The 16555-nt window shown below is 44.3% G+C and overlaps 1 protein-coding gene across 1 annotated transcript; it reads left to right on the forward strand.

Moving 5' to 3' along the window:
- Positions 1-298: 298 nt before the first annotated feature.
- Positions 299-13384, forward strand: PDIA4 (protein disulfide isomerase family A member 4). The gene is made up of 10 exons (XM_054643155.2): positions 299-560; positions 6019-6196; positions 7884-8089; positions 8726-8864; positions 9308-9513; positions 10185-10343; positions 11255-11406; positions 11787-11943; positions 12038-12271; positions 12710-13384. Exons 1-10 carry the CDS (start codon positions 458-460, stop codon positions 13123-13125), a joined length of 1950 nt encoding a protein of 649 aa, XP_054499130.2. The 5' UTR covers positions 299-457; the 3' UTR covers positions 13126-13384.
- The last annotated feature ends 3171 nt before the right edge of the window (positions 13385-16555 follow it).

Here is a 16555-nt window from a genome sequence, read left to right on the forward strand (position 1 = left end):
GGCCCGCCAATCACGAAGGGCGATGTGGCTGCACGCGGTCGGGGCGTTCCCGCCCCGTCCCTCCCGCCTCCCGCCCCTGGAGCGGCCGCGCGCTCCACGCGTGGCGGGCTGCGGTTGGCAGCTCGGCGGCGGCCAATGGCGGGGCGGCACCTCAGAGCGGCCGGGCGCTTCCGCGCGCGGTGCCGCCGCTGCTTTCCCGTCGCCGCTCCGGCCGATGGCGCCCGTGTCCCGCCGCGGCGCCGCGGCCGCTGCCGCCGGGGGTCCCCGGGGGCGCTGCGGAACCCGCGAAACCCACGCACTCCGCGCCGGCGGCCCTCGTGACGATTGTTGATTGGCGACCGCGCCAAGCACGTGTTGAGGCAGCAGCCAATGGGCAGGCGCGGCGTGCCGCGGGGCGGGGCGAGCGGCGGGAGCGCAGCGCAAGGAGCGGACGGGCCAGGCCGGGAGCGGCGGCAGGATGAGGATGCGCGGGCTGTGGGTGCTGGTGCTCCTGCTGGGGCTGGCTCAGATTGCTCTCCTGGCGCGGGGCGCGGCCGCACAGGAGGAGGATGGCGACGGAGGTGAGCGCGGGCAGGGGCCGGGCCGGCACCGCATGCCGGGTTCCCCCGCGGGAGGCGGCGGCGCGGCCCCGGCGCTGGGCGCTGCGGGGAGCCCGGGCTGGCGGGGCGCCGCTGGGACCGGGGTGCTCTCGCAGACCTCCTTGCAGGCGCCGCTGGGACCGGGGTGCTCCTCGCAGGCCTCTGTGCGGGGCGCTGAGCCCGCCCCGTGCAGGCGCCGAGGTCCGTGCGAACCGCTCGTCCCGGCGCTGCTCGTCTGTCGTGCGCCGTGGGGCGGCTCTGCCTCGCCACTCCCAGCACGGAGGTAACAGCGAGCTAACAATTAGCCATGTTGGCAATCCCCGGCTTCTGAACCTCCTGGGAATTTGCGATTTCTTTATTCCGACTCCTGTCGGACAGATTGCCATTTCATTATGTAGGAGAGGGACTCTTCATCAGGAGCTGTGGTGATAAGACAAGGAATAGTAATAATAAGTAGTAGTGGTAATAAGACAATGGGTGCAGATTGAAAGAGGGGAAATTCAGGTTCGATATGAGGAAGAAATGCTTTACTGTGAGGGTGCTGAGACACTGAAACAGGTTGCCCAGGGAGGTTGTGGATACCCCAGTGCCGGCAGTGTTCATGACCACCGAGCAGTGCTCTAGAGGGAGGTGTCCCTTCCCTGGCCGGGGAGTTGGGACTATGAGATCTTTAAGGTCCCGTCCAACCCTTAGCATTCTATGGTTGGACGGGACCTTAAAGTCCAAAAATAGAATTTAAAAATTCTATGGTTCTGTGATTGAGCACTCTTCTCCTTACTCCTTTTTTCAGGGACCCTGTGCATTCTTCGTATTTCAAACTGATTTTTTTTTTCCCCCCTCACAGAAGGAAGGCCCATTGTTACCATCTTCTTGGTGTTTCTTCCTACTGTCTTTGGATTTCACTGACATGTGTCTCCTCCTTTCCAAAATTAGCTGAAACAAAGCTGCTGAGGCTTAATGAGTATAGTAGGAGGCAGACATTTGAAGGTGTTTCTTTTTTCGGTTTTAAGTTTCTTTCATGTGGATTTTGGTAAATTATGCATTGTTCATATTTCCTGCGTGAACACTGCTGCATTTTGAGTATTAGAGGGCTTTTAGAGAGACTGGATTATGGACGACCTTCTGAACTCATGTCCTGCAACTTCTTGCTGGCCTAACAGGCACTAAAACTTGCAGAAGTGCATTTAGATCAGTTACCCTATTTGTGTAACTGTATGGTCTGTAGGATGAGGGTAAAGAGATTTGTTTTAAATATGGCATCTGCAGTAAGGATACAGAGATACAGAATCTTCCTGTGGAGCTCTTTTCTTTTTTTTTCTGTTGTAAACTGGAATACAATTTTTATGCTTCTTTCTCTGCTTTTAGCTAGGACGTGGTTGTGGTTTCTTTGTAACATGTGACAAAGCCTAGTACTGATTTCCCCTGCCACCTTCAAAGGGTGAAGTAGCACCTGTGATGTTACAGTGTTACCTGTGGCTGGCAGCAGTGGCTCAGCTCCTTGTGGGCCTGGCTCTCATCAGTATTTCCCGTGCTTGTGGCTCTTCTCATTATAGGAGTTCTGGGCATCAAAGGTACACGGAGATGGAAGTGTCTCCTACTGTGTGGAGCTGAACATTAATCCACTGCTCAGCTTTCAATCATTTCCCAGGTTCTATTGTGTATCTTGAATTTGTATATAGATCCTGAACTAGCCTTGACAAAGCCTTTGCCTTAAAAATGCACAGAGTCGGGGATTTTAAATTTTGCCCTTGGAATGCAGACATGGGTGAAGTGGAATAAATTTACTTTGCAACAAGGAAGTAATCTTATGCACTTGGTTGTTGGGGAGATGAAAAGTTCCAAGCAAACCTATCTTGTAGTACTGCATGATTTGGGAAGTGAGGTTTGAGCAGGGCAGGGGGGTAAATATGCTGGAAGTGAGGTTAGGCTGGATCCTGACCACTACACCCTTGGCATCCTGATGATGGGAAAGGAGGGATCATGTAGAGGATCCACCACAGAAAAGATTGAAGGGGGCTGATATTAAATTAAATTGAAAATCTTTCGAATGTCCTAGCAACACATGATGAGTTCTGGGTTTCTGAAAACTGAGCTCATCCAATTAGGGAACAGTGTGCCCCTCAAAAGGAAACTTTCAGGCAGCATCCCAAAGTCATTGCTGTCTGGATGCAGCTTTTCTGTACAGGATCTGCTTTGTTTAAGAAAATGTTACTAGGCTATATTTCTGATAAATGCTGAGTGTTCAGTGAAGTTACTGTAAGAATTAATTTCAGAGTAGCTGTCATCCTAAAGAAGGCATGCCAGCCAGCACCGTGTACTTCAAGTCTTAAAAAAAGTACCTTCCTGATCATGTTTTTTGACTCCTGTAGTAATGTGTTGGAATTTGTGGATTGATTTTGTGGGTTTTTGGGGAGTTTTGTTTTGGTTTTTTTTTAAATTTTTTTGTATGTGTTTTTTTTGTTGTTGTTAGTATAAGGGGGTTATCCATATTTTACCAGAGGACAGGTTTTAGCCACAGCTGTCACAGCTGTTAGTTTGTCCACTGGCTTTGCAAGTCTCTTTAAGAAACAAAGATACTTCAGTTTTGGGGGCAGCTGTTTTATTTTCATGAGCTGACTTATGCAAGTATTTATTAGCTACTTCTGCCACTTCAGGTGTCACAAACTCATTCTGTTCTCTTTAAATTGTAAATCTTTAATGCAGAGGAAAGTTTCTTGCTCTCTATGGGGAAAAAAAAAAAGTCCTGCTTGTTTCTCCTGTGGTTGGGTCCCTGAAACAAGTCTTTCAGTCCCAAATTTAAAGGGATGGTAGAGGTAGCTGTGATAGCCCCGGGTGTTGGTGAAGCTGGAAGCTAAAGAAAGTAACTCTGCACACTTAAGGACCGATATCTAAGTGTGGGTAATTTCCTTTTTAACGCACGCCCTCCTTAAGCGTGGGGGAAGGTGGAGTCCTGCTGTTCCAGGGCTATTGTCCTGCCTCCATCTCCAGGGAGGAGGAAGGGGGTGTGTGCAATGCCCGTGACAATGTCTCGCTGTCGGGGAAGTTTCACCTTGGCAGGCTGTCCGGCCACTTGTAGGGGAGAGATACAAAATTATTTCAGTGAGGGATGGTGGATCTGATGGTTACATTTATCCACCTGCGCTGGATGTTTTTGCAGGGAATACCTTGTTCTTTCTAAAAACCAGGTGCCACTGTAGCTGCTGAGGTCTCGGTCTCTCTTGGGGGTGGGTCGTGAGCAGGAGCAGGGGTCACAACCCGGTGGGTGGTTCGAGGTGCAGGAGCAGAACTGGCCGGATGGTTTTGCTCGCGTTCCTTTGTGTCAGGAAAAATCATATCTGGAGCAATTTGCCAGGAGTGCAGTGGCCGGGAATTCAGGCACAGGCCAGCCTGGAACAGCCTGTGATGAAAGTGAGCCCTCAGAACTGCTGGGCACCCGTGTAAGGCACAGGCTTTGCCTGCTGAAGCCCCCTGATTCCAGCTGTTCCACCAGGGCAGTCCTGCAGGTATGTGAGGCATGGATTCACTCAAGGGTGAGCAAGAGCTGCAACACAGGAGGCATTGTCTGCTTGCAAATAGTGCTTTTAGCCGCCTCAAAGATCAGGTGAAACACTAGTACTTGTTAGAGAAACCTGATCCACCTGACTAGGGTTGTGTGATAAAAGATCTCCTGTGATCTCTCCCTTCATCAGAAGCTTTAGTATTTTCTATTTTTGTGCTAAATAAATTTGACCTCTAATTAAAATCAACATATTTTCTCCAAGAGCCCCTACTGTTTCCTGAGCGTCTATAGGCTTGTTTTTGTACACTTTCTTTTAAAATAAAACTAGCTATTGCAATTTAATGGCATAATTTTATCCATGGTGAGGTTTTTCCTAATGTCTGCTGTTGGTCTGACAAAAGTGGATTTTGTTTTGTTAGCTTTTTCATATCTGGATAGTACATATTTATCATTCTTAACTTTCAACTTCCTGATGAAATCAGAATATTTTCAGAATACTGCTGCAGTAGCTCCTCAGCTTAGCCAAAAGCCATTTAAATAGAAAATAATTTTAAACAAGAAACCCTAATCCCTTTTTTCTTTTTTAATTTTTTTTATCCCATTTCTGGTTGAAAGGGACTTAACTTCATTGTTTTACAGTTTTCATTTGGAACGAGATACTTTCATTAGTTGTTCCGTACCTGAAATTCTTTTAAAGTCCTTCAGGAAGATCTGGTTGCCTTGAAAGATAGCAGTTTTGGTTTTTGTTGTTTTGTTTTGTTTTGGTTTTGGGGTTTTTTTTGTTTGTTTGTTTTTGGTTTGGGGTTTTTTTTAAGTTTAAAGGAACATATGAAAGGTCAGATATTGAAAAGAAAATCTCAAATTCCAAGCCAACAAAGAATGAACCAGTAGAAATGTGCTGGGTTCAGCTTTCACATGCTAATTTTGCTTTAGTAATTTAACAAATTGCTTTTTCCTGTAAAGGATTGTTCTGGACCAGTGGTTTTGGTCTTAATTCAAAGGCCTCCCCAAAAGTTATTTGAAAGAAGAAGCTTTCACTCCATGGTTTTTTTGTTTTATTTTTGTTTTTTTTTAGAAAAGTATCTGGCATTTGCCAGGTGCATAGGAATGAGTTTCTGTGGGACTTCTGCAGTTAGTTACTTGATTTTACACTCACTGCAGCCTGGTGCTGATCCAGAGCAGAGTGATTGGTGCTCCTGTGAGTGGAAAGGCTCCTCAGTGAATAGCAGACCTGGAACATCTCTGAAACTGAAAGCAAGAGTGGCAGAGGTGGATGGAGCAGTCAGGCAAGAAGCACAATTTAGAAGTTCTGCCTCCAAACCACCTTGATTGTAGTGAAATGGTAAATTTTGGTTTTATAGCAAGTGTGTCTGTTTATTAGACCTTCAGACAGGCAGCACATAGCTGTTGTGGTGTTACAGGTCTCCTGAGCTGGGGTACAAGGGGAGCACTGGGAACAGATAACACCTGCTTTTTTGGTGTAAGACACTAATTTTTCCAACTTAAAGTTGGGTACTCTGTTGCATGATGAAGGGTTCTGTTCGAAGTTCAGGTGTCATCTGTGTGCCCTTCTTGCCCAGCAAAACATGTCCCACTGCCCATATTTCAACAAGATGTTTATCAAACCTTGGTGGCAACTATTGCACAGACTTGTGTTCTTTAACTGGTCTTATGTCCATTTTGTTAGTTCTCCCTGACATGTGAAATACCTGTTGATACTTTACTGAAATATGAATATTGTCTGCTGGACAAAATTGAAATGGTCAAGCATCTGAGTCCAGGCTCTTTGCAAACTGAGATAGCTGTATGTGGAGCAGAAACTAATCCATGTGGGTACTTTTCTTAACCACAGGAGGTAGCTAATCCATCTTCAGTCTGGTACTGTCACATTAATATAAAACTTGACACAATCTAATCTGTGTCGTATTCTTACCTTCCCAGAACCTGTTACAAAAGAAGCTGACGATGAAGGTGATGATGATGACGATGAAGAAGATGACGAAGATGACGATGATTCTGTAGTTAAAGAAGAAAATGGTGTGTTAGTCTTGAATGATGCCAACTTCGACACCTTCACTGCAGACAAGGACACCGTGCTGCTGGAGTTCTACGCACCATGGTGGGTTCACAGCGGCACCCCCATGGGTGCAGCATCACAGGGCTGCTCTGCCAGGACAAGCTCCTAAAAAGTGACCTTGGGTTGCCATTTTAAAGGTGACAAAGGATTCACTTGGCTGCAGGAGATGCCCTGGACTCTGCTATAGTCCAGAAAAAAAGATGGTTCTGGTGGTGGGCAAGAGCCTTTTTTCCCGCCTCTGTACTGTGCAATAACCAGCAGCCTGCTCCTGTTCCACAGGTGTGGGTCATACTGAGGGATCCCATGCCTAGGGGAGCACAAGCCTGATTCTATCCCTGGTTTATGCCTGTCAGGGAACAGAAATGGTTCCAGTGAGGCCCAGGAAAGTCATGCAGTGTGGTCCTGCAGCCTGCTATCGTCCTGTGCTAGTGCTGGACCACTGAGAACGTGTGTACTTGCTCACCTAGATGGAGTAATGAAAGCTTCCCTAGCAGGGGAATTCCCTGAAGGTTTTTCTTTCCAAATTCACATTTCTGTCCTTGCCAGAAAGGTGTGGAGTGGTTAGGGACACAGCTTGTTTGTATTATCAGTTTAAGCAGTGCCTCATACATCTGCCTAATGATGGCAGTTCTGCTGGCATCCCAGGGTGTACAGCACTTACACTGCTCTGCTCCAGGGAGCTACAATGGACTTAGGTGCATGTAACCAAGACAAAGGATTCAGGCCAGGATGTGTCCTCTCTTGCATTCTTATGTTCAAAAAGGTTAAGGATGGTTACTGGGTGAAAACAAGATAGAAGATACTTTCAGTAGAGTTGCTGAGTTAGTGTTGCAGCCAGAACCTTTCCATTGTGGCTCAGTGATACAAAAATGACTTACTCATTTTTGTAGTAGTCCTTCTCCAGCCTTTGAATAGAGGGGGAATATGATCTTGCTGGAGGTGGAGCTGCATTTTAATTTGTGCCATTCTTGTAACAGAGAATCCCATTCCTTCTTCGCTGTAGGCACTAATTCTGCAGCTGTAGTTTGCCTACATGAAAAGGATGTATGACTAAACATCTCTCCTATTTTTCTACTCCCCCTCCTTCCAGCTGAGATGCTAAGGAGCAAAGGCTATCTGGCACACACTTCTTTCTGTTTTCCTACATTTTCCTGGTTTCATCTTTAGCTTGTCAGGCTGTATTTAGCATTTATTATGCTGGTATCCTCTGTCATGCCTGTTTTTGCATCAGGAGCCTCTGTTCTCCCTAGAGAGTTCTGATGTGGCCAGAGAGTGGGCAGATGCTGTGTTATCATAGTGGGTGGGAGATTTCATTTGGCCAACTTGACTGCTGGTTCATTTTTTCTTTACTTCAATTTAGGGTGCTAGGGAGAGAAGATGAACCTTGGTTAGGGAGAAGCTGAAGTTGAGAAGGAAGGAAAGAAGGAAGGAGCGAGCGTAATACAACTTCGTTGTAAAAGCAGTTGTTGAATTTTTTTACAGTGGTTTTACAAAGCATATGGCAATACATTCCACGTTGAATGAAAATTAAGAAAAATAAAGGTTTTGATGTGAGCATACAGTACATTAGCTACAGTTGCTCTCCATGATCTAAACATGTAGCAAGACAAACATTTCTGTGCCGATGATGTGGACATCTGTCAGAAGGCATCCTGGAATTGCAGAGCAGCAGAACAACTCTGCATGTCTGTCGTGCATTTACATACCTACTTGTGTCTTCCTCTGACAGGTGTGGGCACTGCAAGCAGTTTGCTCCTGAGTATGAGAAGATAGCCAAAACTCTGAAGGAACATGACCCTCCTATTCCTGTAGCCAAAATAGATGCTACTGCAGCCACTTCACTGTCGAGTCGTTTTGATGTCAGTGGCTACCCAACCATCAAAATCCTGAAAAAAGGCCAAGCTGTTGACTACGATGGGTCTCGGACAGAAGATGGTAAGCACCAGTCCTTTGCAGTTCTCTGTAAGAAAACAAAGTATGCTATGATCTTTCTTCTTAATATGTGGCTGTTTTGAAGGACTCTGATCTCAAGTTATTTATCTTAAAGCAAGTAATATTATGAATGCTGAAATTTTCCCTGTTTTCTCAACAGGCTGCATGCTAGAGGACAATTTTGCAGGTAGTGAGTAGTGCTGTTACTGACAGAAGGTTTCTACAAATATGACTTGACTAGAAGAGAGGACAGTCTCATGTTTGCTGAAGGATCAGCCAATAAACATTTGATATATATACATATATATTGGCTGTATTTTGCTTAATTAATATGCCCAGCTCTAGTCAGAGGGGGAAAAACTACCTTTTCTGTCTGTTTTGAGATGGAATTCAGTGCTGCAAAGTACAGATCTGTGCTCTGCATAAGACACTCTATGAGGTGAAGAGACCTTCTCAGTAATGCCAACAAGGAAATAAGGCATAAAGGAACTTGATTAAGAAAGTGTTCTCATGTAAGCTTGATGTGTAAGCATTGGTCCAGCACCATGCTTGCCCTCTGATTTCAAATTCTTGCATTTGACATGCTACTGGTATGATAAAATGCATGCTTGCTAATTGGGTTATTGAACTGTATTTCAGCTATTGTGGCCAAAGTCAAGGAGGTTTCTGACCCCAACTGGACCCCTCCACCCGAAGCTACTCTGGTATTGACCCAGGATAATTTTGACGAAGTTGTGAATGATGCTGACATAATCCTGGTGGAGTTCTATGCTCCATGGTAAGCAAGAAGGCAGTCACCTGTATTTGTCCAGCACAGATGGCCTGAACACACTTGGTGTACCTCAGTTCTAATCTGCACCTGGGATCATGTTGCAGATCACTGGCGGACTAGACTGGATCTGTGTGTCAGCAAGGGGTGGTGTCCAGATCTTCACTGGAGGTTCACAATGTTTACTGATTTGGGAACACACTGAGATACTGAAAACCAAAAGGAATTGGTCCTTAGCTTAAAAATGGCCTCTAAAAATGAAGCTACCTATAGTAATGTGAGGCCAGGCACAGAGGTCAGCTTCAGGTTGCAGAGACACGGCTGAAGTGTCCTATGGGATTCAATGATCCCATTTCTGCATGCTGGAAGACTTAATTCTTCCACTCCAGGGGTAGGAGGTACCTGGCAGGCTTAGTGGCTGGTAAGAAGTGCCCTCTGCTCTGCCTCCCTAGGTGTGGCCACTGCAAGAGGCTTGCTCCAGAGTACGAGAAGGCTGCTCAGGAGCTCAGCAAGCGCACACCTCCCATCCCCCTGGCTAAAGTCGACGCCACGGCTGAAACGGAACTTGCAAAGAAGTTTGATGTCACTGGCTACCCAACTCTCAAAATATTCCGCAAGGGCAAGCCTTACGACTACAGCGGTCCACGGGAAAAATACGGTACTGCAACTTTACTCACAAGAAAAACTGTGTTTTCTTGTGTTCTGAGAAATATTTTGATGTATCTGTCGGACTTGCAGACTTGTTTATGTCATAGCAGCAGCTGGGGAAAACTGAAAGATTCTGCTCTCATACCTACACAGGATATTTAAATTTGTCTTTAGTCTGCATAACATCTTTTAGTGGTAGTGTCAGCTCCTTTCAATATCAAGTAAGTTAAATACACTTGGTGAAGCAGTGGCAGTATGGGTAAATGGGCAGGTTTTAATTATACTGGAATGAGCCTTGAGGGCTGGCAAAAATACTCAATATTAAGTTTTAATTAGACTTAAGACTATTTAAGTAGCACCTTGGCTTATAATAGATTCGGGAGACAGTGAAGGGTCTGGAATTTCAGAAAGGAGCATTGCTTGCAAGATCAACTGATATTCATGGATTGTGTGCTTGGTCAGCTCTTCTGAAACCAACCTGAAAGGGAATATTCAGAACTGCAGCTTTAAAAACTTGGACTGAAATCTTGCTGATTTGGTCTTTAGGTTATTGTGGGAGGACTGCACAGGAGGAGAGGTGTTCATGGGAAGTGTGACATTAAATGTTTTAGATGGAATGCCCAAATCTTTCAGTTCAGTAAATGTTCTAAGCAACTTTTTGGGGGTGGGTTTCTCTCACAGGTATTGTCGACTACATGATTGAACAGGCTGGTCCTCCATCCAAACAGATTCAGGCTACCAAGCAGGTACAAGAATTTCTGAGGGATGGGGATGATGTCATCATCATTGGTGTCTTTAGTGGAGAGAATGACAAAACCTATCAGCTCTATCAGGAAGCAGGTAAGGAATGTTTTAAAATATTAATGGAATATATGTTTTGTTGGGATTCTGCCTAGGACTTTGGGCATGGAGAGATCATTTATTTCTGCTCCTAGTATAGTAGGGAGGGTTGGAGAGGAGAAGAAGTAGTAGGAGGAAGGGTGATCTTCTACTTGTATTCAAAAAATAAGCTCACACCAGATTTTGAGGCTGTAACTAAGGTGTCAGCAGGTCACAGAATATACCTCTGCTTGATAATTGTGTCACTAAAAACATGTGGACTAGAGAGGAGGGAAAAATGCTTTCCTGAGGAACAAACCACAATTTCTTGGCTTAAAGCCTGAATATGTTTGCTGTCAATTACTCTAGTTTCATATCTGACAGCCCAGAGTCATTTGTCACCAAACTCATTTTGGATAAGAGGTCTGGAGAAAGGATCCTCATCCACTTCTGGGTCAGTTTAGTTAGACCATTCCTGGCAACCTATGTCTATGTCTGATTCTGGGGCTGCTGTCGTAGCTGGATTAGGAGCTCATTTGTTTGCCTCAGCATGGCAAGACAGAGAACTGTTTCCCAGGCTGTCCCAAAGCAAATAGTTTGGCTAGCTGACCTATTTGGGGAGAGGCCAAGAGGTAAGAGATTGACAAAAGAAAAACTGTTTTGCTGCATATGTTTTGGAAGCTGTTCAAGGTGTTTGAGTGTGTAGAATAATTCACCAAGTAGGTGGGTTGTTGAACAGCATTAAAATAGTGCTGCTGGAATTGTATGTATATTCACGTGCTTCTCACCCCTGAATAAGAGCTGTTGTCTAAGACTGGGTTGTTCTGTGTCACTTGGAGAACAGGAAGAGCATTTCCTTGCAGTTATCTCAGTTACAGTCTGTAAGTTCACTTTCTAATGACTTTTCCTTCACCCTAACCTTAATTTTTCAGCTAATGGTTTGAGAGAAGATTATAAGTTCCATCACACCTTCAGCAATGAGATTGCAAAACTATTGAAAGTTTCTCCAGGAAAACTGGTTGTCATGCAGCCAGAAAAATTTCAGTCGAAGCATGAGTCCAAGATGCACGTTCTGAATCTTAAAGTGAGTAGATGGTCCAGAGCTAAAATGTTTGTGTGTGGGATTGAAGGTTCTCTTTCTCTGTAATTACAATCAGTTGGCATCTTCCTGTTGGAAGTACTCCTACTAGATATTTGAGTCAACCTGTTTGTCCACTGAAACTGTATCTCTTTTTCAAGAGGACTTTAGGAAATTAGTCCAGATGTTATGTTTTCAAATAATAATTTGTCCATACAATATTCAGTGCTCAAAGGTTTGAAGAAAATGTGGTGGCAGCCATGTTTTTTTAACATGTCCTTCCCTCTTTCGCACTCGTGTGTACCAATACTGGTTTTCTTAGTAGTGCGTAGCAGATATGCTGCTTAAATCTGTTTGCTTGAACTTTTGTCACTATTTCTTTACAGGACTCTACAGATGGATCTGAGATTAAAGAGCATGTGCTGAAACATGCTTTGCCTCTAGTTGGCCATCGCAAGCCTTCCAACGATGCCAAGAGATACTCCAAGCGTCCTCTGGTGGTTGTCTACTACTCTGTGGACTTCAGTTTTGACTACCGTGTTGGTGGGTTGGCTACAATTACCCTTCCTTCACTTTGAGAGGGAGCAGGCACTGAATAACTAGAAATTACCAATTCTGTACTGTTCTGGTTTTTCAGCTACTCAGTACTGGAGAAGCAAAGTCCTGGAGGTGGCCAAAGACTTCCCTGAATACGTGTTTGCTGTTTCTGATGAGGAAGATTATTCTTCTGAAATAAAGGATTTGGGCCTGCTCGAGAGTGGAGAGGATGTCAACGCTGCCATTCTGGATGAAGGTGGCAAGAAGTACGCCATGGAGCCAGAAGAGTTTGACTCTGATGTACTCAGGCAGTTCGTGGTGGCATTCAAAAAAGGTACAGTTTCTAAAATGGGGTTCTCCAAGCTATTTTGTTTACACTTCCAAGAGTTGTTTCCTGAGGCAATGGCTCCAGTAAACATAGTCTGGTTTATGTGCCTAAAATGTTCCTGTGGCTTTAAAGTGTGAGCTGGTCATTCATATTTGGGACTACTGTATTAAATCATGGGTTATTACTTTGTGGATGGACAGCCATAAAAAGAGAAGGGTTCTAGGGGGAATTGCAAAAAAACCTGTTGCCTGTATTTCATGAGGTTATTGGGCCAAAAGCTTACCATTTAACTAGCTTGTGTTTCATGCAGAGGCAAGTTCAATTGCCAGTGCAGTGATCTTTCCCTGGCAGGAGGATGTACTCTTCTGCCCTTTCTTAGGGGAGATTGTAAGGGCTGCTCTTACCACATTCTAATGGTGTTGTGTGTGTTTTGCTTCCTTCTAGGAAAACTGAAGCCAATTGTGAAGTCCCAGCCAGTGCCAAAAAATAACAAAGGGCCTGTGAAAGTGGTAGTGGGTAAAACTTTTGATACCATAGTGATGGATCCAAAGAATGATGTTCTCATAGAGTTCTATGCCCCATGGTGTGGACACTGCAAGAAACTAGAACCAGTGTATAATGAGCTAGGCAAAAAATACAAGAATGAGAAAAATCTGATTATAGCCAAGATGGATGCTACTGCCAACGACGTGACGAATGACCACTACAAAGTGGAGGGATTCCCCACCATCTACTTTGCTCCAAAGGACAAGAAGAACAGCCCGATTAAATTTGAAGGCGGGGACAGAGATTTAGAGCATTTGAGCAAATTTATAGAGGAGCATGCAACAAAACTCTCCAGAACAAAAGAAGAGCTTTAGATAAGATGAGGGTGGAGAAGAAAAGTTGTTTGTACAATGTAGTTAAAATCAAGTTACTGACAAAACTTGGTGAGAGAAGAATTAAGCAGTTTTGAGCAAAGAGATTCTTGAGCAGTAAAGCAATTTCAGTATCTTTTTTTTTTTATATGGCAGATGAGTTTTTTTCTGGACACTGAACTTAATACTCTAATATGAATGTCTTATGTTAGTTACGGTTTTGATCTTTGGAGAAAAATACATCCTTTATTTTTTGTGACTATCTCGAGCTTTGTTCTTTGACTCCAATGCAGCTGTTTTTAAGTTAAAGGATACTACCAAAAAGAGAGAAGCAGATCCCTCAGACAAACAGATTTGTCATATTTGTTGTTATGGTTACTGGGGGGAGCAGTCTTTTCAGCTAGTGTTTTCTGTTATGTTTCTTTGTACCTATTCATGTGACTCTATCACTGTATTCATAGCTGAGGATAAGAATGGAGGTTTTCTAAAGTGTGCATGAATTATTTGGTCCTACTGAGATAAGATGCAGGGACTAACTAAATATGCTCTAGACCTGTTTTAGCTTTGTGCCTCTCTGTAGAGAGGGTGATGCTAAAATAGCAAGTTTTTCTAATGTACCTCTCTTTACTAGTCCTTATTGATCCATTTACATCTCAGTCTTCCTGAATATGTTTTGGAGTAATTGGAGCATGGCAGAAAAAGAGCATGTAGTGGGTGGAAATGCTGGGCTTCTGGTGTCAGATCTATGTGTTACTGTCTCCTTTCCTTTTGCAGAGAGGAAAGTTTGGTAGTGATTCTTTGGGCAAGCAGACTGAGACCTTCTAACAGCCTTTATTCCTGTAGCAGGTATTGCAGGTACAAAGAATAATCACATCCTCTCTGTGCTGCCCTTGGGAGTATATGCATTTAAAAGTGGGTTTTTATCTGGAATGACCCAGTTTGGATATGTCCATAAATTTATGGGCCATGTTGAGGTTGCAGACCTATGCTCTCTAGAAGCACTGTCTCCCTCTTCTCAGAGCTGGGATGCTGCAGTGTGTGCGACTTGAGTGTCCCTGAGGCAGTTTTGATTCACATTTTGTTTTACAGGTAGTTCTCCTAGCAGCACTGTTTTCTGTCTTGCAAAATATGACCAGTCTTCCTTCAGTAATTGCTTCTTGCATTAGTTTTTAGATTTTTGGAGGGTGTGTTAATCTAAAACCACTACCCAATCTTTTTTTTTTTTTTCTTTTTTCTGGGGAGATGCATTCTTCTGTGTAGCAAGGATAAACCCATGTCCAGGAGGTGGCTGTTCAGGTAGAGTCTGGGGATGGGGACCCAAAGGGACTGCAAGGGGGTACATAGTCCTTATCCTTTCCTACTGCACTTGGCATCCCTATTGAAGGGGTGTCCTTCCCTTCTGCCTTAAGGGGGACTGTCCCCCACTGTTAACAACCCACACAACAAAGCATAACTATCAAATTATTCTTGTAAAGGTGTAGGGGACTGCAGGAAGGCTTTCCCTTAATTAATGGTTTAGCCAAAGATAGTGAACAAAGCTCACCAGCAGATTATGAGTGAGAGGGACAGTATCAAATCTCCTGGGAGTGCTGGGGTGTGCCTGAATGCTATTCAGCTGCTACTCTTTATCAGCAAAAGCTGGGAAATGCTAAGCAAGTAAGTGTTGAAGCAGTGTCATCATTTACCTCAGGCCCTTGCATTGTCCACCTCCTCTCTTTGCATTAGAGGCTTTTTCTTTCTGCTGTCCTTAAGTGGACAGATGGCTGTTAAGCTTAGACAGTATTTCATCTACCAGACTCTTACCAGATAAAGTGCATTATCTTCCCATCTACTGTCATTTCTCTTTGCAGCTCTTCTGTAGGCTTTCAAAAGCTATAATCTTTCTAAATGTGTTGTGCAGGCAACAGGAGTGAGACGAGACTTAGCTGAACACCAGAGGTGATTTTTTTTCAGCTTTAGAAAATATACATACAAGTCAAGTAACAAGTTCAGTCCTACCTGCCAATGTTATTAATTCAGTTCTTCAAAGAACTAGGCACAGGCTTTTTAAATCAGTTCTTAAAACATAGTTCAGGTTCTATGCCTAAGCAAATATCTCATACAATGCTGTGGGGAACTAAATCGCTCCTTGTTAGTTGTTTGCAGACTTAAAGGGGTTTATTCCAAAACAAGTGCTAACTAACAGGGGAATATGGATAAATATGGAACCAGGGTAATATGAATGAATATGGAATATGGATAAATATAGAAGGGAGGGTGAAGAGCCCCTTATTGGTGGTGAAGAGGCTTCAGTCAGGGCTGAAGTCTTGGGACAGTAAGGGTTTAAAGTCGAGCATGAGCATTTCTCACCTCTCTTCTGACAGATGCTAAATCATTAACATTTTCATTGCCAATGCTGTACTGTTCCTTTAAACTGCTTCCTCCCAGCAGGAGCCAACTCCTGTCTGGGGTGAAACCTCTGCAGTCTCCAGGGAGCCCCTCTGGCAATAGAGGACACAAGGCCCAGGGGAGTGTCCTAGATGTGCTGGCTCAATGCTCCTGCCACCTCTCTCTCTCTTCCTTGCCTCCACAGGTGGAGACAACACAAACAGTTCCTTCAGAGTATGGTGCTGAAGCCCTGACTCTTGTTCAGGAGCAGTAGTGCTTAAGTCAGAGCTGAATAGGAATACAGTAATTAGTACTGCTTCCAGTTTCTTGACAACAGTGAGCTGCAAGAGCAGGCAGTGCTACCCCTATCAGGTTATGGATTTAGGTTATGAGCAGTGGAGGGAACGAGTATTTGTTCCATCCTTTCACTGGTGTCACCTGGCCACATTTCCTGTGAGTCCTTGCTGTGCCACTCACCTTGGCATCTGCCTGTCATAATAAATGTATTTATAACTCCCCAGCAAGATGAGGATACTGTTGCCTCTAAGCGCTGGGCAGAGTCACAGTGGAAAGCAAATTGCTTTCCTTAGTTCAAGTATCCTATCCTTTGCTGTGTGCACTGTCAACATCACATGAACCCTCTGTGAAACTCGCTGGGATGGATACAACATAAGATCTGTCATCTCTATACAGAAAGTGATGCTAATGTGATTGATGCATTCTAAGGAGAACAGGTCATACCATCTTTTGGAATTTGTTAATGCATTATGCGTGCCTGCTTGTTCCTTCCTGAGGCATTAGGATGCTTCCCTAAACATTAGAAATTCTTTTATTAAAGAGTTACCTAAATGCTGCTGATTAACCTTGGTGTTCCTTTCTTATAGAAGAAAAAAGTGCAGTGCAAGAAAATAAGGGAGCTCCCCTCACTTGCTCTTTGCTACAGCTGCATGAGCCTATGATGTAATTTCTGATTATTCCAGTTGGAAGAGATCTGCAGTTTATGCTTCAGCACAGATTGATTTGTGTAATATTAAAAGTCCATGGAGCCTGGCCTGGTGTATCTCCC

The sequence above is a fragment of the Agelaius phoeniceus genome, chromosome 1, assembly GCF_051311805.1.
Source record: "Agelaius phoeniceus isolate bAgePho1 chromosome 1, bAgePho1.hap1, whole genome shotgun sequence".
Lineage (NCBI taxonomy): Eukaryota > Metazoa > Chordata > Aves > Passeriformes > Icteridae > Agelaius > Agelaius phoeniceus.

Coding starts and splice junctions, on each gene's coding strand:
- PDIA4 (XM_054643155.2), top strand. CDS start 458: ATGAGGATGCGCGGGCTGTGGGTGCTGGTGCTCCTGCTGGGGCTGGCT. Junction 10,344..11,254: donor TCAGCTCTATCAGGAAGCAG/GTAAGGAATGTT, acceptor TTAATTTTTCAG/CTAATGGTTTGAGAGAAGAT. Junction 12,272..12,709: donor CGTGGTGGCATTCAAAAAAG/GTACAGTTTCTA, acceptor GCTTCCTTCTAG/GAAAACTGAAGCCAATTGTG.